A 23,546-nucleotide genomic window follows, 5' to 3' on the forward strand; every position below is an offset into this window, starting at 1 on the left:
CTGGGACGTCGGCTGGACACCAGGCATAGTCAGATCTGCAGCTTGAGAATTTCCTCAGGGATCCCACTTCCTTCTGTGTCTCTGTCCTTCCGTTGGCAGTGAAAATGTTATCCCGAGGTCGCTTCCCCTTGTGAATGCCAGATGTCTATTAGAGTGGACCCAACATCTCAAGGAAGGACAGGGAGGGAGTGCTATTTCTTTTTTTCTCCCTTTGAGGGTCTAGTAGACCTTTTCTAGAAGTGAGTCAAACTTGACCAAAACTGGCGGAGGAATGCAGCTACCATGTTTGCCTCAGATTAGTAATAGAGTTGAGGAGTTACGTGCCATGACCATCACAGACGGTGCTGGCAGGGGCATCCAGGTCAGCTTGCCAAAATGAAAATACCGGTATGTCAGTAGCTTCTTTGTAACCCAGAACTAATGACAGACAAAAGGACGATAATGACTAGATCACACGTGAACTTGAAGAGTAATGGAATAAAATTTATTTACTAAATGTAACTGTAGGGATGCCTGGGTGGCTCAGCGGTAGAGCATCTGCCTTCAGCTCAGGACACGGTCCCTGAATTCCGGGATCGAGTCCCACATCGGGCTCCTGCAGGGAGTCTGCTTCTCCTCCCTCTGCCTATGTCTCTGCCTCTCTCTCTGTTTCTCTTATAAATAAATAAAATCTTAAAAACCTGTAATAGTAAAAGGTGCTTGGCATAGGACTAATTTTTCAGTCATATATGTATAAATTAAAGTCTAAGCTAGGTCACGGCTGGGTCCTGAGAGGTGAGTTCACTTCTGGAGAGCTCAGTACCTGGCTTTATCCATGTGTGGCCTCAGGCCCTGCAGGGCTTTACGCATCACTGGAGCCCTACAGATGAATTAGCTGTGGCCTCTGTCTACAGTCCAAGTGGGAATTACCAGTGTCTTCACTTTTGACACAAAAGAGCTTCCAGATGATGCAAATCCCATCTGTGTACAAGATCCAGAGAGAGTAGGATAGGGACATGTGTTGTATTGCAGATGAAGAACTACATATTGTATTTCTCAACCCTTCTTTTTCCCTCCCTTTTTTTAGTGGGAAAAAAATGTGCTGAGGCAGCAGACACGTAATCCAGGCCCTTGTCTTCCTACCGTATAGGCCTGTATACCTTTCTCTCATTACCTGTCTCCCTTGCCTCCTGGTCCCGGGGGATGGCCCCTCCTCACCTTCCCCGGGAAGTGGCCGGATACTTTTGAGATACTTTAGCTCTTAGGAGAACAGCTCCTTTCTGAGAGCATGTCAGAGCTGATCTCCAGGGAAGCATGCAGTTAAATGTCCATCGCTGTTATTATTTCTGTCCTCCCAGGGTTTGTGTTTACTGAGGAATTTTGTGTAATTAGGATTCCCGTAGGCTTTTGTAATAGCTTATGGTCACAGACAGTGTACCATGGCTAAAAAAGAAGTGAACTTTCAAGAAATCCTGAGGCTGTTCTGTTGTTTTTCCAACAGGAGATGCTGGATTAAGGTGAAGGTGAGCGGGGGCAGCATGGTTTTGCTGCTGCTGCTTTTATCTTTGAAACCTAATGGCACCAGAGCTTTTCCGTAGGCATCTCAGAGCACTCGACATCACTCGTAGACTGTCCTCGTCCTTTTACGTTGAAGTTTTCTTTCCCCGCCGTTCGGTGGTTTATGTCTCCCAATGTCTTGGGTCTTTTTATATTTATTGTCCATGTGTGTGTGCTCACACCTGCTGCCTGCTTTCTCTCCCTGAGCTCCCCTCTCTTTTCTGCTTCCCTGTTTCCACAAGAGGGGATCTTATTTATGGTCCTTGCACGTTCAGTTAGCTCAATGAGCAAGGGAGTGAGGAGGGTCCTACAGCACTTTCTAGCAGTCAGTGATGTAGCAGAGTGTCTGGCTTCAGTAAGAAGTGCTGGTGTGGAAGGGATCTACCGTTTGTGGATGAAGTTACCGCAGATGACAAACAGGAACAGAACTTGGGCTAGAAGAGCCCTGTAATAAGCCCTTGTCCTTGACTAACCCTTTTATGATCCCTCTTGTCTTGCGTTCCCTCACCACCTTCTGTAGTTTATGTTCTGGTTGTTTCCTGCATGAGGGTGGTGCTGTCTCGGAGGACAGAGCCTCTGTGTCCAGCGTAGGCCACTCATGCCCGTGGCAGGCACTGCTGTGCTTGAGGGGTGAACGCTGCTAACCAAGTGAGTCCTCCTTAGCAAGTGCTCATTGCTGTTAGCCCGAGGGGGTAACATTGTGACTCTTCTAGTCATGAGTAGAAAGCCAAAAAGAAAAGCTGCTCAAAAGCATGGACCAAAAAACCCAAACTGCTCAAAAGCATGGACGGCGTCAGATGCTGAACCGACAGTGCCACAGGTGCTAGAGTTGGGCACATGGCAAGCTCACTGCTGAGATGTGATTTCCAGGTACAGGTGACTAACAAAAGTACATTTCGTCATTTGCTCATCATTAGCTTCCAGGGGGAGGTGATGGGATGCTTTAGGCCTGCAAAAAGCGACTGATTGTGTTGCCTACAAAATACAGTGAGTGGCAAGAAAATGGCATTGGTGTCTTCACAACAGTGTCTTGCTGTAGCGTCACTCTTCTCCTTCGTGTTTTAGGTGAGATGAGTGAGAGCCGAGCAAAGAGAGTTCGCATAAAAGAGGTAGATGGCTGGACCCTGAGGATGTTAATTGATTATGTTTACACTGCGGAAATTCAGGTTACAGAAGAAAATGTACAGGTAAGAGTCAACCCCTCATATCGTGTAGCTGCTTATACATGCCAGTTTTTAAATCACAAGAGCATCCCCACACCATAGTATACCTTCTGTACCAAAGTAATGGAATTCATTGTTAAAACTGAATTTCTAAGGGACGTTTGGAACAATGACATCTTTTTAATGATGTTTCTGATTTCAAAATCTTCTATAGTCTCAGTGTTCCAATCTTTCAGTTCTCTGAATGATGCTTGCTTGTTTGTGAAGACGCTGTCATATTCGTTTGTAACTACTGATTGATGCTGCCCACCTTTCTCTGTTCGTGAGGTTAAAATCTACAAAGGATGTTTCTGACTATCAACAGTCTTTACTTTTTCTTTTTATAATTGCAACATCTTTTTTTAAAAATTTTTTTTATTTATTTATTTATGATAGTCACACAGAGAGAGAGAGAGAGAGAGAGGCAGAGACACAGGCAGAGGGAGAAGCAGGCTCCATGCACCGGGAGCCCAACGTGGGATTCGATCCCGGGTCTCCAAGATCGCGCCCTGGGCCAAAGGCCGGCGCCAAACCGCTGCGCCACCCAGGGATCCCTGCAACATCTTTTATAAGTGATTCTAGAATTTAGCTAAAACTTAACATTGCGTTTTCTTAACTTTCTATAAAGAACAGATGTTTTATGTATATAAATGATATAAATGAATAATACAGATGTATATAGTGTAGAAAGGGTAAGTGCCTCTTTTAAACTGCCCTTCCTTTCTCATGCTCCCCAACCCACACACGATGATCTACTCTCCTTCCCCAGAGGGTAGCTTTTGCTATCTGCTTGGTGTGAATCTTTTCAGACCATTTTCTATCCAGTTTTATCTACCCATTCACTCACACCTATGCACATGAAACCTGTTTCACACCTATGCTCATACCTATGCACAATTTGCCTGACATAAGTGTATTTTTACTCTACCTGTTATTCTGAAACTTGCTTTTTTCACTGTACAAAGTATCTTTTTTTTTTTTTTTAAGATTTTATTTATTTATTCATGAGAGACACAGAGAGAGAGAGGCAGAGACACAGGCAGAGGGAGAAGCAGGCTCCCTGCAGGGAGCCCGATGTGGGACTCGATCCCAGGACCCCGGGGGTCACTCCCTGAGCCAAAGGCTCACACCACTGAGCTACCCAGGCGTCCCTGTACATAGTATCTTGTAGTTCTTTACACGTCAATACATGTGGACCCAGCTCCTTCTTTTGAATGGCATGCCATATATTAATCAGCATATGTGATTTTTCCACCTTTATAAAGTAGTGCAGTGAATACACATTTTTATATTTATATCCCAAACTTCGTGGAATAGATTTTTCAGATGTAATTGGTGGATCAAAGGGTACAAGCATATTTTAATTTTTGATTGGTATGCCAAATTGCCATCTGCAAGTTTATATTTATTTATACTCCTTCCAACCAGGTAAACTGTGTTTTGAGGATAACAAAAAGAATTAGGACTAACTTCTTAAGAAATAATCTCTGAATTCTACTTGCTCAAATAGGAAAATGTGGGCTTCATCTTTTGTCCCTTATAATTAGTTGAAATATGATACAAACTTTTTGGATTCGGAGACTGAAATCTTTGGACTTTAACTTGTTAAGACATGCTGTTGTTAAATCTGAAATATTGGCAGTGGTGAAGCCTTCTGGTGATCTTTCCCAAGTGGCCTCATTTGCCTTTGTTTGGAAATTCAGTTCATGAGGTAAGGCATTTGAAACAACCTTGGTTGATACTAAAGTTGTGTATAAAGGTGTGAATCAACTGCTATGTGGACTTTTTTTTTTAATCTGTAGGAAAGTGTTTGGTACATGTCATGAGGTAACAGTACCAACATGTCATCACAATCTGATTTTTTTCTCTGTGGTTATGCTTGTTGCTGGATTTCGGGGTATTGTTGCCAACAAGACATTGTCTTGGTTTTTCTTTTTGCTCCTTTTTAAAAATTCATTTGAATTCATGGTGCTCATTGTGCCCTGTATCTGACCTTCAGCGAATGAATTGCTGATTGTCATAATATGTGACATGGAGGAAATTTGCAAAAGATGATTTAGGCCTAAGAGAGTCGACTGTGTGAATTCAGCTCTGAATGCTGTTTGTAGTAGTTCTTGCGATGGAGATGTTGGCCTATGAGGAACTGGGAAAACGCCTCTCATGTTTCTTTTAATAACTATCACGTTCCAGTCCTGAAATATTAGTCATCACAGCCTTTCAGAAAACCTCTTGCCATGCTGATTTGCCTTTTGTGTATATGTTCAGCTCCTACAGGAATACATTCAAAGAGTTGTATTTGGCAGACTTACTAAATGCTTAATATATATATATATTTTTTTGGGGAGGGGGGAGATGGGGAAAGAGAGCATGGGGTACCTTGGTATGCATAGCCTTATTTATATTCCATTGAAAAAAATTACTTATTTTAGAAAAGGCAATTTGCAAATAAAGTTGATTAAAATAAGTTGCCTTTTCCGTGGCAAGTGTCTTTCGGTGAAATACAAAATAAGAGTTTACCTATCAAGTTACACCAAACTGCTCTCTCTCCTGTTTATTTTTGTCTGTGTACACTGTTAGATCTTTCTTGTAAGTGCTGTTCACCTTAGGGGAAGGAGTGGTATGGTGGAGATTTTTGGTGTTCTTGTTAATGTTAAACTAAAATTGTAAATGGCCCCAACTGGGGCCCTGCTCGGAGTAGTCCTGTTTTTTTTTTTTTTTTTAAATATTTTTTAAATTTTATTTATTTATGATAGTCACAGAGAGAGACAGAGAGAGAGAGGCAGAGACATAGGCAGAGGGAGAAGCAGGCTCCATGCAGGGAGCCTGACATGGGATTCGATCCCGGGTCTCCAGGATCGTGCCCTGGGCCAAAGGCAGGCGCTAAACCGCTGCGCCACCCAGGGATCCCGAGACCCTGCTCGGAGTAGTCCTGTTTTGAGAAAATTGACAGTGGGGATAGAACTTTCTGAAATTCAAGTTTGTTGTTGTAGGTATATTTTCTTATAGACATAGAATCAAATCTTTGGTCAGGTATCCTCTCTTTTATGGAGTTTCTGTTTAGTAATAAAAAATAAAATACAATTTTAGGATAGAAAGTAACTTAGTGCTTTAGTTTGGATCGCATGTTTTGATGTAGAATCATGGTGCTGTGGAATGTTGCGGTCCAGCCATCATAGTCAGTGGGTGTCCCTGATTCCTAGTTTAGGGCCCTTTCTGTGATGCCGTATAGTCTCCTATTTACACAAATTAAAAAATATATATACCGACTGTTTGAAGTGAAGGTGGTTAACTTTGAGTCAGAATAAGGGAATGAATTTATTTGAAGAATTAACTCCAAAAAAGAAATGTTATTGTGTTATATATGGAAAATAGGACTTTAATTCTTGACTTTTTGGAGTTTCCCAGATTTTTTATTTTGCTATTGCTGTTTTTTTTTTTTTTTTGTTGTTGTTGTTGTTGTTGTTTAGATTTTTAAACTTTGTTTTTGTTTTTTGTTTTTTTTTTTTAAACTTTGGTTTTGAATTTAGATATTTGCTTTTATTTATGGCAAGATTAGGGAATAGTTTGAGCCAAATGAATTTGTTTGTGTTTTTAAAGGAGAAATAAAAGGAGAATATATATCTTGCCACGATCATGCTTTTAATTGAACTTTTTTGTTGTTGCTATTGAGTAATTTAAACTTAACTTGTTCCTTGAGTTTCCAGTCAAATTTTATAAACATTATGTATCTGGGAACAGAGAAAATACAGTCAAAGGTTATTAAAAAGTAGTTTTTAAAATTTGGAGGCATCATGGGGCTCCTAAGTGATTTAGTCGGTTAAGCATCCAACTCTTGATTTTGGCTCCGGTCATGATCTTGGGGTTGTGAGATCAAATCCCACATCGGGCTCTGTACCTGGTGTGGAGCCTGCTTAAGATTCTCTCTCTCTCTCTCTGTCTGTCTCCCTCCCTCCCTCCCTCCCTCCCTCTCCACCACCTGTTTACTTGCTCTCTTTTAGAACACACACACACACACACAAACAAGAACTGTTTAAATTTGGGGGCATCATGGATTCTTTTGAGAATGATGAAAAACTGTGGACCCTTTCCCAAGTAAAGTGCACATAGCCATTTATGCACAGTTTTATATACACTTTAGAGAATTCATATGCTTTGTCTCTCCCCTTCATTCTCCTGCTGTTAAGAATACTAAGCTGTGTGTGTATGTATGTGTGTGTGTGTGTATGAAGGGTTTTTACATGAGTTTATTTTCAGTTGTGTGCTAGGCATTTTACATATGTTTCATTTGATAGTCATCACCTTATTAGATAGGTATTACTACATTTTGCAATTAAGGAAGCTCAAGAAGGTTAAGTAATTAGTTCAGTATCACACAGCAGCTGTTAAGTTGTCATTAACTAGTGTTGCTTAAAAAGAGAGTTCATAAATTTGAAAATAAAAATACCTTTATAACTAAAACTACTTTTTTCATTACCTAATATTATTGGAGGTTTAACTCTTCTTCATTTGATGTGTTGATCAACATTTTTGGAGAATCCTAAAGCAACTTGAATTTTTTAAAAACATTTACCTCATTGCTAAATTTATGGTTTGTTACATACATTTTGACTTCTCAGCTTTTGGGTATTTGTTTTGGCTTGCCAAAAGTAGCTAAGAGTTTTTTTCACCTGATGTAAGTGTGAAAAACGAAGGTGAGGATGTTAGTAGACAGTGCCAATGTAAGTAAATACTCTTATTCCCAAATTAATATTATGAATGTTTATCTACAAGTTCTGTCTGTAAGAACTTGTATCATTTCAGAAGAATTTAAGAAGCATCGGATAATTGTGAATGGATAGATTTTAAACAGTTTAGAAAATTTATATGTTGCATAAATTGAAATGTTTTCAGATAGAAAATCTCATCCTTTTAGAAAAGGAACAGAATTTAAATGAGAATTTTTCAAGAAACAGTTAAAATTAATTTTTGTCAATAAACACACCAGTGTGCCACACAATCACAGCACAGTAGAAAATTCAACATAGTGTGTCCATTTTGTTGGTGGTGTAGGGGAGGTTATTTTTTGTTTGTTTCAGACTGGAAGTGCGAACAGTATATTGAACAACGTTTTACCAGTGATGTGTTCCTAAAAGAAGATAGTAGAGGTAGGGGCATCCACAGACCTGTTGACATGGTTGACCACTTAATCAACAGAAACCATCAAAAAAATAATACATGTATAACCCAAATATTTTATTGTAACCTACAACATGCAACTGCACAATTTATGCCAGTCTTTTGTTGTAAAACAAGTATGGTTAGCTCCTTGGAGAGCCATCTGCTTTTTTGCACGTATGACATCATAATGGTGGGTCAACTGTAATCTTCTAGTTTTTAAAAAAGTGCAGCAAGAATTGAGACACTTGAAATCTCAGTGCAAAGTCATCTTTGAATTATACAATTTCCCCTTCCTTTCCCCTACATGTAATTTAAGAAAATTTTTTTTTTTTTTTTTTTTGCCATAACACATTGGTCAAGTCATTCTAAAGCAATGAACTTAGTTTTCATAGCAACAGCTTTCTTTTTACAGTTACATCTCATTGGATTACATATGTTTATTTGAATTACATAATTTCAGAAACAAGTGCAAGTGTCATAAACAGATTTGAAATGTTACGAGTTGGCAAAATGCAACTCAGCTGGAGGGGCAGAAGTGTGCAAGCATGTTGGAGAGGACAAAGGGCATGGGACACTTAGGTGAGAGGTCAAGGAGGTTGGTAAACCAATGCTTTTGCTGTGTGTATTCCTGCATTGTGTAGATAGACACTGAAATACGATTTCTGTTAGATGGATATTTATTTTAAAATGGGTATGGAAGATACTCTGTCGTTAAGCAAACTGATGGAGTATCTGCTAAGTCTTTAGTCCTGCACTAGGTGTGATGCTATAAAAAATGAACAAGGAGCAAAGCATAGTAAATAGAGTATAGACGTCGGCTTTGCTAATTGCAATACCATGTGACTTTGTCCAAAGTCCTCAACTTCTCTGAGCTTTGTTTTTTTGTCTGAAATAGGGGTTGAATTCTGTTGTTCTTATATAAGAGCTTGTGAAACATCACTCATTGGATAACTGGCCTTTGTAGAGGTGAGACATGCTGGGACCTCACTAAAAGCATCATAGGGATTGAGGCTTGGGGCCAAGAATAGGGGCACCTCTCTGGGAGAGCAAGCACTTAAGTTTTTTTTTTTTTTTTTTTTCTTTTTTAGATTGAGGGCAGCCTGTAATCCAAATGAAAGTTCTCAGGGATGAGTGACAAATTCAGGTCTGAATGAGGTGCTGCAAGAGGCATGGCAGCAAGAAGTCTCATGGTGGTGGCCGTAGGAGTGTAGTGCCTGCTGTTAGGCAGTGTCTCTGATCCAGGGAGGGTGGCCCAGAGTGAACAGTGAATCAGGTCTACAGCCCCAAGCTCGCTTGGCTGAAAGAGACTTGATAAACTCTAGGCAATTGCAATACCATAGCTATAAAGTTGGGATTATGGAGAAAATATATTCCTGTTAGGAAACGGGATGGCCAACCCAGGATCTGGGGCATGCTCAGTCCTGTAGGGCTTTAGGGTTCACAGTGCATGAGGATGCTTGGGGAAGCCAACCACATTTAAGCAAGCAAGATTAATGACAGACTAGAAGTACTGGTTGGGCACCTAATAAACTTCACAGTCTTGGTCAGGATTAGTTTAGGACTGAATTGGACTGAACTTGAAGATCTAAGGCTTTTAACATCTTCAGCTAGATGAGGATAGATCATGTAAGGATTGATAACTATTTCTTGGCTTCTTGGGTGCCTGGGTGCCTCAGGTCATGGTCTCAGGGTCCTGGGATCGAGTCCCACGTCGGGCTCCCTGTTCAGTGGGGAGTCTGCTTCTCCCTCTGTGCCTCCCCCTGCTTGTGTTCTCTCTCTTTCTCTCTCAAATAAATAAAATCTTAAAAAGAAAAAAATTCATTGCTTCTTTATACATGGCTTGCTCTTTCCTTTTCTTCTTCTAAGATATTGAGCTTTCCCATTTTTCCATTGCCGGCCAGTGTTGATCCTTATGAATTCCAGTTTTCAGTAGTAGTTCATTAAAAATTTATGGGGCATCCATTTTATGCCATGCAGTGTTCTTCCATGTATTGGTGATACAATATCAACTAAGACAGACAAGGGCTTTGTTCTAAGAGCCTTTATAGCTTCTTACTTTACAGGGTAATAGGTGTTTCTGGTGACTATATATATGTATAGGTTATCCACTGGGCATCATTCCCAGGACCTAGGTCTCTAAGTAATAGATTCCTAATCAGAGGATTATTTGGTGAGCATGAAATCATAGAGAATGGAGATTACTTCAAGTGGATTAAGGAGGGCTTTAATGAACTATCATTTTACTACAAAACACATCTCTAGTAACCAGGAGATAGATTGAGTACCATCAGATCCATTGCCTCTCCCGTGCATGGTATCCAAGAAAACTGACAAATAATTTCTCTTCAGATAACCCATTTCTGAATATTTTATTATCCAGTAGTTGTCTTTTCCACCTCTAAGCATGCTTAGATGCTGTAAGGAACTCTACCAGCCATAATAGCTTATTGAGGCCAGGATTTCTTAGAGGGTAGGGCCCCAGTATTTTGAATGCTCATCTGTCTCCATATAGAGATTAAATAAAAGGAATGATTTTGGACTTAATGTTAAAAATGATTTCTTCTGACAGAGGCTCTAACTATACACTTGGTTATGCTTTTTTAAATTTATTTTTTATTTTTTTATGCTTTTTTTTTAAAAAAAAGATTTTATTTATTTATTCATGAGAGACGCAGAGGGAGAAGCAAGCTTCCTGTAGGGAACCCGATCCAGGACTTGATCCCAGGACCTGGGATCAAGCCCTGAGCCAAAGGCAGAGGCTCAACCACTGAGCCACCCAAGTGTCCCTTGGTTATGCTTTAACTGTAATTACAGTCACATTCCAGGTCTGTCCTCTGGTTATTTTGATTGAATGACCACTTTCCATTCTTAGCCACACAACTAGAAGTTGCCCAATGTACCAAAGGAGTTGAGGAGAAGGCTTATCTTCAGAGTGAGCAAAAATGTCTACTGAGAAGCTTTCTAGATGTTTTTGGTTTAAATAAAATCATTTTTTTTTTATAATTTTATTTTAAATTGAGTAGTAATGATAGGCACGCAGTGTGAGAGAGAGAGAGGCAGAGACACAGGCAGAGGGAGAAGCAGGCTCCATGCACCGGGAGCCCGACGTGGGATTCGATCCCGGGTCTCCAGGATCGCGCCCTGGGCCAAAGGCAGGCGCCAAACCGCTGCGCCACCCAGGGATCCCCTCAAATCTTGAATTTTACCATTGACTTCAAGAATGGCGTTGAGTAAGACATTAATCTTTCTGGTTTTTATTAATTATAAATAAAGCTAATAATGCTTTGACACCTCACAGAAATGCTGTGATATATAAAATTATACCAGTTAAAGCTTATAAAAATATTGAAGTGGTTTATAATTGTTGAGCAGAAATAAAAAGTGGGGTATCAACAAAAAGTCTTGTGACCACAAGGAAGAAGAACCACAAAGAGGAAGATTGTTTGGGATTATTGGGTAAAAAAAAGAAAAAATGGCTCAGTAACCTTTCCCTCATTTTTTATATTCTGCACTGGATATATTTTTGTGACCAAAAAAATAAAAATATTGATTTGCTGTAGATTTCTCTCCATACAACAAGACTTGTATATTTGGGTTAGTCCGTGGAGACAGTACTCTGGGGTGATTGCAGTACCAATAACACCCTTTTCCATTGGTTTGACATGTAACTCAAGAAAAGGTGATATTTTTCCTATCAGAGTTTATGGAAGCCTTATTATTTTTCCATTCATGTTGTTTCTTTTATGAGATAGAAAGTAAGTTCTTTATGATTAAAAGGGTTTGGCAGATGGTGTGCTTAAAGCACAAGCCAAGACTTTAAAAAAAAATACTTAAAAATGTGTTGAATCAAACTTTCAGTGGTTGTTTATGGGATAGCACTGGGAAATCCTGTCATTGAAGTGAATTTATCTGACAGTCTAATGCCCAGAAAACTGTTAACCTGATATTTTATCACTTTACCAGAATAGTGATAATTTTAGTTATTTTCCAAATTCACAAAATGATGAATTTCTTTTATGTTAGTAATTACTATAAAATTTTAAATTATTTACAATTGAGTTTTGGTATTAATTGCATTTTATTGTATTTAAGTATTGTATCATATTGTATTTTAAATCCTCATAATTTTAATCAAAATACTTGACCAACTAGAACATGACTGTTCTCCAGTCATGCCATTTAAATTATATTTTATTCTCAATAAGTTGAAAGTATAGAAAAAGTGAAAGCTTATTATTTAAAATTTAGCATGGAAGAAGCCATTGAAGGTCAGCTAGTTTGAGAAAAATCTGGAAGGTTGATCATAAGAACATGTAAAACTAGATGGACATCGAACTTGAAGTTTTTCAAGTTTTTATTTACAGGAAAGCTAGGTACTCAGGAAATATTAATAACTAAGGTACTTGTGGCTTTAAATTATTAAAATATATAATCTTTTTAAAATTTTAATTTAATGTTTTATTCCAGGGAGAGAGGGAGGGAGAGTGAGCTGGGGAGGAGCAGAGGGAGAGGGACACGCAGACTGCACTGAGCATGGAGCCCGATGCAGGACTCAGGACCCTGACTGAGATCGTGACCTAGGCCGGGATGCTTAACCCACTGAGCCACCCACATGATGACTTTTATGATTTATCATTATAAAATATATAGTCTTTGAAAGATGTCCATGGTTGAGTCATTTTGTGGTTTGTATTTTAATTAGCTTCATGTGGTATATAAGAGGAATTTATCTTGATGAGCAAAAAATGACTCCATCTTGATTATGACCTACCATCTTACAGCAGTGTCCTAATTTGAGCAGAGAAAGGTTAGATAAAAATCAAAGTCCTTTCAGGTGGATTTTTTTCATCTTTGATCTGTGCCTCATATTGTTGAAGTGTGGACCTATGTGGGGCATAGCACATCTGTGTCCGTGTTCAGGGTCCCTCTCTCCAAACCAGTTTAGATGATGAGAGCCCTAGAGTTGTTGAATTTTCTGTGGTTCTGTCATATTTGGTTTGAAATAAGCCAAAAGTTTTATAAATCCTAGCATTATTGACATGGAGCTTTAAAAAATATTATTACCTTTTGGATCTCGATGTCTTAATTCCATTGTCAGGTCAGTAAAATTAATGTGCTTTTCATCATCTAGTTTACATGTGTTCTTTCCCCAGGTTATAGAACTTATGAAAACTTCATTTTTTGGTGAAAATAGAATATAGCTGTATCACTAAGATGTATTCAAAAGCTATTGTTTTAAATTAATTTTGTGAATACTAGTATGGAAATTTGGTCATGTAAATATATTTGACATACATTTATTTTCTTATTTAGGGTTCTACTAGATAGGATTATTATTTTCCATTTAAAAAATTTGTTCATAATGTATACATGCCTTCCACTGACTGCTGGTTAATCTTAGTGTGGAACCAAAAGACTCATTTTTTAAATTTTTTCCCCTGGTGGGCTCTTGTTTACATACCATGGATCTTAACTGCTCAGTTTGCTAAGTTTCAACAAATGCATACACCCATGAACCCACACCCTAATCAGGATACTGAGCATTTATAACCTCAAGCCTTTTTCCAATCCCTTACCTCTGATTCCAGGCAACCTCTGATATGATTTCTGTTATAACAGATTAGTTTTGCCTGTTATTGAACTTTATATAAGTAGAATCATACAGGATGTATTTTTTTGAGGCTGATGTCTTTGGCATAACGGAACATTTGTGAGATTTATCTGTGTTGTTACATGTTCCAGGAGTTAGTTCCTTTTTATAAATGCCGAGTATTGTATTTGTATGGATTTATTGCAATTTAGCATGATGATGGATATGTCTGTATGTATGTATTTATTTATTTTTTAAATTTTATTTATTCATGAGAGACACAGAGAGAGAGAGAGAGAGAGGGAGAGGCAGAGGGAGAAGCAGGCTCCATGCAGGGAGCCTGATGTGGGACTTGATCCTGGGTTTCCAGGATCACACCCTGGGCTGAAGGCAGGCGCTAAACCGCTGCGCCACCGAGGGATCCCGATGGATATGTATTTAAAGTTTTGGACTGTTATGAATAAGACTTACTCACTTTGATAGAAAATGTTGAGACACATTTACTCTATAATTAAGGTCTAGTTGGGGTCAGGGAGAGGCTAATCAGTAAGATGGATAAAGTTATTTAATTGCCTATTAGCAGACAGTGTTAGAAGGTGAGAATATAAAATCACGCAACAGAAAAAGAGTTGTCTAAGAAGTAAGCGTATTATGTATGTGAGTGTTGATGTGTGTGTGCGCCTGCACACGAGTGTGGGCATGCGCAGGTGTCTGTGTTTTGATTTAGCATTGTATTTGTGAAAACAACAAAAAAAAATCTTTAAAAAGTATTAGCAGTCTCTGGTCTTGAGAAAATTCCACTGGAATGCACTTGGTAATCGGCGGGGTTAGGGAGGATCTAAACAGTAACCCCCTCTCTAGTTATTCATGGCATTCTGAGGTTGTGGAAGGGAAGAACCCTGGAGAATAGGGGGGGAGGGGTACAGGGAAAATTTTGACCTCTAGTGGAGTGAAATGCATGATTGAGTCAAGAGACTAGTAAACATTTTTTTTTTTTTTGAGGTGATTTTAGAGAGGAAGCACTAAAGGAGAGGAAGTTAAAGTGGATTAATGCTGATAAATAATAGCAGAAAGAGAATAAAATACTCATTTTGGAGGAAGGGGCTGCCTACCTTCCATGTTCTGGTCAATTTGCTAAGTGCTGATATATAGTTTTTTACAACATCCTGGACAGAGAGTTGTTGTTGTTGTTGTTTTAAAGATTTTATTTATTTATGAGAGACAGAGAGATTGAGAGAAAGAGGCAGCAACACAGGCAGAGGGGGAAGCAGGCTCCATGCAGGGACCCCGACACGGGACTCGATCCCGGGACTCCAGGATCACACCCTGGGCCGAAGGCGGGCGCTAAACCGCTGAGCCACCCAGAGATCCCCAGAGAGTTGTTTTTTGTTTGTTTTTGTTTGTTTGTTTTACAATTTAGGGAATTGCAGCTCAGGGAGGTTAAGCGATTTCTGGGGTCACACAGTTAATACGGCACATGTCCAAGCATTCAAGCCCAGAGTTGTCACTCTTGAGAAGCGAGAACTCTCTATGAACACTCTATGGTGTCTGTTCTCCATTCTTTTCATATGAACTCCCATTCTGCCCCTGAGGCTTTATAGGAATTCAGAGGCAGATTGGGGATTAAAAATCTATAGCTCTCAAATCCTCAGGTGCCTCTGGACTTTAGACTCTGAGATCCAAAGACCACTTTGAATGGCAGGAGTGCCGGGGTGCTGGAAATCACACATGCCCCTACTAAATGTAAGCACTACCTGTTAGAATCCAAGCTCTAGGATGGCTGGTATATTTATCCATTTTGTTCACTGTCGCATCCCTACAACCTAGACTAGTGATTGGACCCTAGACTAGATACTCAATAAATATTTGTTAAGTGAATAATGGCATGTTTGATGAATAGTCGCTGTTTGATGAATAGAAGCTGAGCCAGACAGGAGGTCCTGTGAGAACAAGAGGGAGGGAGCCTGGAAACAAGCAGTGTGTGTTTTCTGGGCTGGGATGCAGGGACAGGATTTCAGCCTCTGGGAGAACTGGTCCACACAGTAAAGTTAAGGCCAAATTACTGATGCCCACTAGGGAAGGATCCTGGTTAGAGGCAGGTGGGCTGGAGCTGGGTCTGGGGGACAAAAAACATCAAAGTGCCCAAGGTCGTGTTAGCAGTGACATCAAATTGACCAGGTTGAGCTGCTTATGGTTGGAGCCGAGCTGTTCTCTCTGATTAGAAATCGGATTGGATCCAGATCCAGTGCTGCCAGCTGTAGAACGACAGATGCAGGGGCAGGGAGCCAAGCTGTCGTTTTCAAGACCCGTGTACCACTTTCTTTACTTACGTCCATTATGTGGTAGAAAAACTAAATTGTGTGGAAATGTTCAGTTGTTTGTTTTTTCCTGTCTCTGTCAACATTGTTTTACCGACCCGGGTTCCTTGAGATCAAAGGAACTTGACGTCCAGTAAGGCTTTCTAAACCACAGGCTGGAGCTAGCTCTGTGTCCATTTGATTTGGTAATATTGTATGTTATTGCAAATATTTGAGAAATGCTAGTTTTTTAAAACCCTTATTAGTCTTCATTATCATTGCTTATACTATTTCATCATGTGAATTTGACACAATTCACCTAATTGTGGCCATATTGCTAAATCTGCAGTTGTTTCTGTTTTTCCCCCCCTACTTTTATAAATAATCCTGAAGTAAAAATTCATGGATATAGCCTGTTCTAGCTCTTGCACTATTTTCTCAGAGTAGATTTTCAGGAACATACTTCTATCATCAAAGACTTTTGATGTTGGTAGCTCTTGATGAATATCGCCTATTTCCTTCCTAAGAGAGTTGACTAGTTTACAATGAAGGCAAAAACGTGATAGCGGCCAAGGCTTACTGTCCCTTGGCCTGAATATAGGTGGTTGGAAATATCAATAATCATAAAATGCTGTCTCCTTATTTTATTTAATAGCTACTATGGTGTCAAATATATTTCCCATCTTCACATACTATGTTCTTTTCCAAAGTGTCCCCGATTATATCTTTTACTTTGGGAATGCTTGATCAAAAAAGGAAGCAACCTTATGCTTGTTGTAAAGGATGTGGCATGGATCATCATCTCGTGAGGGAGAAGGGAAATCTGACATTCTGTTGTCATGGGGTTGAACATTCTATTCAATCCAAGAAGAAATGCCTTGAATTAGAGCCAGTGTGCTCCTCTACCATGTGCCAGACACTGTGTGGAGTGGTGGACCAAATCAGTGCTTTCAACAACTCTACAACGCGTTGTTATACATTTGAGCCACTGTTGAATAACTTAAGAGATTTTAGAGAAAACGTAGGTTTAAAAGAATGGGAAAAGATCAGTGAAAAGGAGAGGAGAGGAGGGGTGGTTTTCAGCCTGTGGGAAAGCCACATAGCTCACATAGTTCTTTTTTTTTTTTTTTTAAGATTTTTATTTATTTATTCATGAGAGACACAGAGAGGCAGAGACATAGGCAGAGGGAGCCCGATGCGGGACTCGATCCCAGGACCCCGGGGTCCCGCCCTGAGCTGAAGGTAGATGCTTGACCACTGAGCCATCCAGGCATCCCCACATAGTTCCTCTTTCTGTACTCCTTTTGCTTTTTTGCTTCATTTATTGTATCATTGGAAATGACCTCAATTACAGATGTATTCTGCTTAAGAGTCAGCCTCTCTTAAAACTTTAAGTATCTCTGGACAGGATTTGTCCTGGAAGGTGATGCATTATTAACCATTAGTATGAATTAATTTTGACTGTGCTGCTAGTAGCTATCCCGAGGGATGGAGCTTGGGTTGGGGGGGGTGTTGGGAGGAGGAGGGAGGTGAGGTAAATATATTTAGAGGATGAAACACTTAGCAATCAGGAGAGGCAGATCTGTGTGGAGAATCATAGCTGGGTGCACAGAATAGAGGCTGGCTTCTGGTGACTGACCTTTAGGGTTTTGAGATACAGAAGTGTGAATGAGGTTGCAGGATGCCAAGGGCAAAACACTTCCTATTTCAAAACCCTGCACCCAGCGGGGCCTACATCTCAGAAAGAGGAAGGAAGCTTCATCCCCCTCTCCTGCACCCAGTGCCCTGTAAGGTCACAGCAGTCAAGTAGTAATATTATATTCATTGATACTGTGGTTCGTAACTATTTTTTAATACAGTTTCTATGACTAAATGAGTATCAAGAAGCCAATTGAAAATAAAAAAAAACTTGTGGAATAGGACTTATTTATAATTTGGAGACTAAATGCAGATTTTAGAAGGTGTATAGTACTGAAAGTTGTACAAAAGCTTTTTAGTTTGATGCAATCCCCTTGTCTGTTATTTCTTTGGTTGCCTGTATCTTTGTGGTCCAAATGTCCAAAAAGCCATTGGAGCATGGTCGGGGGGCTTACCGCCTATGTTTCCTTCTAATAGTTTTATGGTTTCAGGTCTTACATTTCTTACATTTAAGTTTCTAATCCATTTTGAGTTGAATCTTGTGTACAGATTGAGATGAGGGTCCAATTTCATTCTCCTACATCGCATCACTCTCCTTTGAATACAGTTTTTGTATCATCTCCATCCTATTTTTTCCCCTTCAATTATCTTCACTTTGGGTAGGTGGGTTTCTTTACCCTTGCTGAATTGAACAGTAAGATCAGATGCTCCAAATTCAGTGAATTAGAAATGCAAAGTAATTCCCTGTCTATAATCACCTCTCAGCTATTGCTTGCTATAGGTTAGAAATGGCCTTTTCCTGAAAGGCATATTCAGCAGAACAAATAAATTCCCTTTCGTTAGAGAGAAGAAAAAAAAAAAAAAAAGCTTACGTTTCATAATGAGAGTTTTTTGGTTTTTTTTTTTTTTGATCCAACAACATATATAGCTTAAGTGTGGGAATAATTTCTTCCCTCTCCTCGTGCCCTTTGAACAGTTGTTTCCCTGTTTGTTTTCAGGTCATTCCTGACACACAAGGTGCTTGCTCTGTATTTTATTTTTAAAAGATTTATTTATTTCAGAGAGAGAGAAAGGGAGTGAGGGCAGGGTAAGAGAATCTCAAGCTGACTCGCCACTGAGTGCAGAGCCTGATGCAGGATTCCATCCCACGGCCCTGAGATCACACCTGAGCCGAAAGCAAGAGTTGGATATCTAACCGAATTAGCCACTCAGGTGCCCCCCTTGCTCTTTAAACGAATATGGATATAAAATGGCTGGGAAATTAATAAAAACTTGCTTTTTAGCCGTGCACTCACTGTAAAGTTAATAGTGACTGAGCTATTTTCATAGACATCTGGAAATCTTGTGTCTGGAGCAGTCAGACCCCTTGGTAGTCTTCTCTAATAAACACACTGCTAATGGCTGAGGATTTGAAAGACTCACTACATAAATTATTTCCCCCTATGGAGTAAATGCCCAAGCTGAAAATAAATTGCAGATCCTAATAGCCAAGCAGAAGGAGTGTACTTGTCTAAGCGAAACATCTTATGTGTAATTTGGCTTGTCAAACAAAGTGAAGTAGGATGAAAGCGTCTTACTTTAAAATGTGCAGCTGGTGTAAGAGTGTCACACGGGTGCTAATTGTTTGTCTCGGGTGCCTTCCATGTCTAATGTTCCACTTGTCTTCTCTAATCAGCGGTGGCTTCCCCCCTGCTTCTTTGTTCATTTCAGAAAACGTCTCCAAGGGTAAAATGTTTAGGGTTTTATTGTCTCCATATTTTGGAAATCAGCACATCTTGGTGAAAATACATTTTTCCTGTTTACCAAAATGATAGACTTGAAGTTGTTTATTTAATTACCCAGTCATATTCTTTTGCTTCATGTTTTTCTTAGCGCTTAAAGATACTGCTTTTCACAAGAAGAGTAATGTGTAGAGCCTGCGTAAAATTCTACAAAACGCTAGTTTGATGATCATAGGCCTTTGACACTCATGGTACTCAGAGGACAGGCCAAACCGAAGTAGTGTCTGGTGAGTGGTAGGTGATAATCACTGAAAAAACAGCTGCCTTTATCATTGCTATCTTGGCTAGGATTCCAAGGAGCCAGAAAAGCATTTAACTTTTCCTGGCTTTTCACCAGAACCATCTGAGGAGACTTAACGAAATGTATCTCAGAACTATCTGCTTGGGAGAAGAGAGGGGAAGCATTTAGCTCTCATCTTTCTTTGGACCGTTCTCCATCAGTCAGAGCTGGCCCCACAAGCGTCCTTTCAAACTCTGTGCTTCTAGATGGTGCAGGTGTGAGTCCCCAGTGCATTCCCCGGCTAGGAAGCCAGAGAGAGGTATGGTAGGAGGTGGGGGTGACGCACTGTTGAGTTACCTTTTCACGGAGGTGATCATAGTCTACTTGGACCTGGTTGCTGCCCTGGTGGCTTGAGCAAGAAATGGGGCTGAGAAGATTTGCATTAGGACATAAGTGTCCCATATAGACACGTTCTAGAAATAAGATTTTGTATTTCTGGGTCAAAGGACAGCCAAAATTGTATCTCTTTTAAAATACAAATACCCATGAGAGTACATTCAGGTTGATTCATTTACTATGCATCTAGATATTCTTCTAGTACCTGAGGCTACAATAGGGATAAGACTGATATGACACCCCCACCCCACCCCCCCACCCCGGTCCCAGGGCATGCATTCTTCTGCAGAGAGACAGGCAGGCCCGTGTGAAGCTGTTAGTGGTGAGCTGAGAGGGCCTGAGAGATCGTGGTGAGGACACCAGCTTGTGAGTGGAGAGCTCAGGGCTGGTAGAAGAGAACTCACGGGGAACGAGGACGAGGCTGCTGGAAGGAGAGGTGAGGCCTGGACCCCAAGACACACTGCCAGCTTTATGTCTTTCTTAGGCCTCGACATAATCGAGAGAAGTATTTCAGTTTCTGGAGTGTTGCCCTCCCTTGGCATATATACTCTGTGGGAATTAATCACTTTTCGATTCTTAGACTATATGATTAACGTTTGTATTATATAACAAACATAATTGCTTTCTCTTTGATGTTTTGGAATATCCTTTAGATCATAGAGTGCCTTAGGGTTATTTTCATCAATCTCAGCGTTGATGTGGAAAATGGAGCAAATGGAAATTTTCCGTTAGGTCATAACGCTATGTGGCTGGAGGTTTATTGTGTCAATATGATTCCACTTCATGTAAGAAGCAGCACGATTCAACTGTACCTTTGCTCTAGGGAGCTCAGAAAAATTAGTTTTAAAGGCATAAATTTATTCTTCAGACCTCTTCATTACAATGCCCAAGATATTTTTGTGACCTAAATAGCAAATTAAGAAACCACTTCTTTACATTGGTAGGTGTTTTCCGCATTTGTTACTAATAGTAGAGTTTATCCACTCTGTAGAAAATATGCCATGGGGTTGTGATGGCCCTGGATTTAAAGCGCATGCTCCCTTTCCAGTGACACACAAAAGCCATAAGAACCAGAACGATATTGCATGTTGAAGGATTAGAGTACTAAATGTGAGCTCCCAAATCAGAGGTTTTCAAAGTTTAGTAATTTGTGTGTCACCTTCATATGATTTTACCGTATTCTCTACTGCTGACGCTATTAAATTTTTAGTGTTTTTCCCTATGTTGACTCAATTCTTGCTTTAAATAAGTGAACTTAAGAGTCATATATTATTGGAATAAATAGTAACTTGAAAAACCTACTCCTATTGACATAAGAATGTTCACGTGGGTGCCATCCAAAAGCATTATACTCACTGTAGTTAAGACTGCTCTCCTGCCGACTTGAACTGTCCCACACCAGGTGTGTGACCTTGGGCAAGTTACCCAGCTTCTCCAAGCTCTGTATTCATTTGCATATAATGGGGATAATGAGATATTATCGCCTGCCAATTGCTTAGCACAGTGCCTGATGTAGTAATTACTCAGTAAGTAGAAGCAATTGCAGGAATGTATTGTTGAAGTGATTGTCATCTTTATTACTCTTGCTGAAAAGAGAAGTATTGGATACTTAGAAATTGGACAAACACTTCCAGTCTGCACCTACAGAGAGGGCTCAAGGTAGAGGAAAGAATTGTAGACCGAAAGCTGGCAAAGTTGATCATATTCTTAGCTTTCTACTGACCAGCTGTACCACGTGGTCCCGTCTTTTGGCCTCTTCTAGGATTTGGTTTCTTTATCAGATGAATTAGAGGGTTTGATTTGATTTGATCCCAAGGCTCTTAGGTTGCCAATGGTTTGAGTGGTTCAGGTTGTGGGATATGGTTCATCTGAAATTAGGAGCACTTTTTATTTTGTCTTCTTTTTGCTGGCTATCTAATAAATAAAGTAATCTAGAAAGTTGATGTGCCCCTGGCTGCTTTCCTGTTTTCATCATGAGTAACTGATGGTCACCGTGGGTCATGTTAGTAAGCCTGGGCCAATTATTCATGGTTTTTGAAGCTGTGTGTAATTAATAATTATGAGCTATTGAAATTTAGTCCTAGTAAAATTACATCATAAAACTGAGGCATTTTTAAAGGATTTACAGACAGAAGGATATTATGAATAAACTTGTTTTATACATTTGACTAACACTTAAGGTGTATTTCGTACATATTATTTGCCAAGCATGGGACCATCATCATTGCCATCAATTAAAAATTACATGTGAATTTCTAGCTACATGGCCTACAATTGAAATGACTTTTCTGTCGCTGGCATACTTACTCTACGGTTCATGAATTTCAGTCTCCTTATAAGGTAGATCTGGGCTTGGTAGTGATGAAGTCGAAGGTGAGGAAGCAAAATAAAAGTTTTAAACGCCTGCTGTAGCTGCTCTTTTAGATAGATGTGTGTATAAGTGAGGATGTATATGTGTATGTTAGCATAGTCTGAATCAATCACTGTTTTTTTTTCGCTTAGGAATATATCTTAGAAACTGTCTCATTCATAGTTTCCTCATTGTTTTGAATGACTGCAGAGTATTCTATTGAATGGAGGGTACAAGCGTTTCATCAGTCTCCTTGCAGTGGACGTGTAGGCTTTTTCCTAACTTCCGCTGTTAACCCACAGTGGTGTTCAGTGAATGTCTTGTGCACGTGAGATTTTTGTGCATTTGTTAGTGTATGTGTACATTAAATTGCTGGGTTGGAGGATACATGCATTTGTAATTCTGATTGAAATGGGCAAATTGGGTTTCAAGAACACTGAGCCAGTATACACTCCTACCAACAGTGAATGAGTGAGCCCGTTTCTGCTCACTGATTTTTTTTCCCCCCAGGGCTCCTGTCTTTCTGGATTACCACCGGGTTCAATACTGCTTTCCCACACTGTATTGTCTCTGGGAAAATGCTGATAAGATGGGTGATGGTTACTATTTATGCAAATTTCACAGAGATTAAATCTTACACTGAAGACCACTTTCTTAACTATATGTGTTTGCTGAATTAAATGGCAGCACTGTTAAGCATCTTGGAATGTACTTTATGTTGCTTCAGAGCACAATTATACCAGCGTAGAAAAACCTCCAATTTGCAAATTATCAACAACTAAAGGTTTCCATGGAGATCATTCTCATAACATAATGAAACGCTCTATACATATTATTCAAAAGGTTTGGCTCTAAACAGCGTTATTTGCACTTTATTTTTCTTAAATTCAGAAGGAAAAGGTCGCTAGATACTGCTATATTTTTAGAGAAAACTAATATTAGTTGGTGAAGTTGCACTAAAATACATGAAATTATTCTCTTCAGTCCTTAATTCCTGACCATTTGATTGTGTACATGTGGGTTAACCCACATGCAGCCTCTAGATCTGGAAGGTAAAACTTCTTTGGTTCCTTTAAAAAAATAGACTAGATTGTGTTACAGAAAGACGTGAACACACTCTTTCTTTTCTGCATTTAAGATTTATTACATAGAGATAGAAAACTTATAAAAGGTATCCCAAACTACTGTTTTTTTTCTCTCTTTTTCTTTGGGCTACAGCTTGGCATATATGAGAGTCAATTCCTGAAGGAACTTAGGTTTTATTTATTTTTTTATGCTAATGTGATCTTTTCTAAAATTGACCATTGTTCTAATAGCTGAGGTTTATTTTTTTCTTTTGGCTTTTATAAAAGAGCAGCAGATGTTCAAGAACTTTTTCT

The 23,546-nt window shown here is 39.5% G+C and overlaps 1 protein-coding gene across 1 annotated transcript in view; it reads left to right on the forward strand.

The window, feature by feature from the left end:
* Positions 1–23,546, forward strand: part of KLHL2 (kelch like family member 2) — a 97,132-nt gene that overhangs the window by 30,507 nt on the left and 43,079 nt on the right. Inside the window, exon 4 of the mRNA XM_025439342.3 lies at positions 2,602–2,723. Within this exon, the coding sequence (XP_025295127.1) occupies positions 2,602–2,723 (122 nt within the window). The remainder of the gene's footprint in view (positions 1–2,601; positions 2,724–23,546) is intronic.

This window comes from Canis lupus, chromosome 15 (assembly GCF_003254725.2).
Source record: "Canis lupus dingo isolate Sandy chromosome 15, ASM325472v2, whole genome shotgun sequence".
NCBI classification, from domain to species: Eukaryota; Metazoa; Chordata; class Mammalia; order Carnivora; family Canidae; genus Canis; species Canis lupus.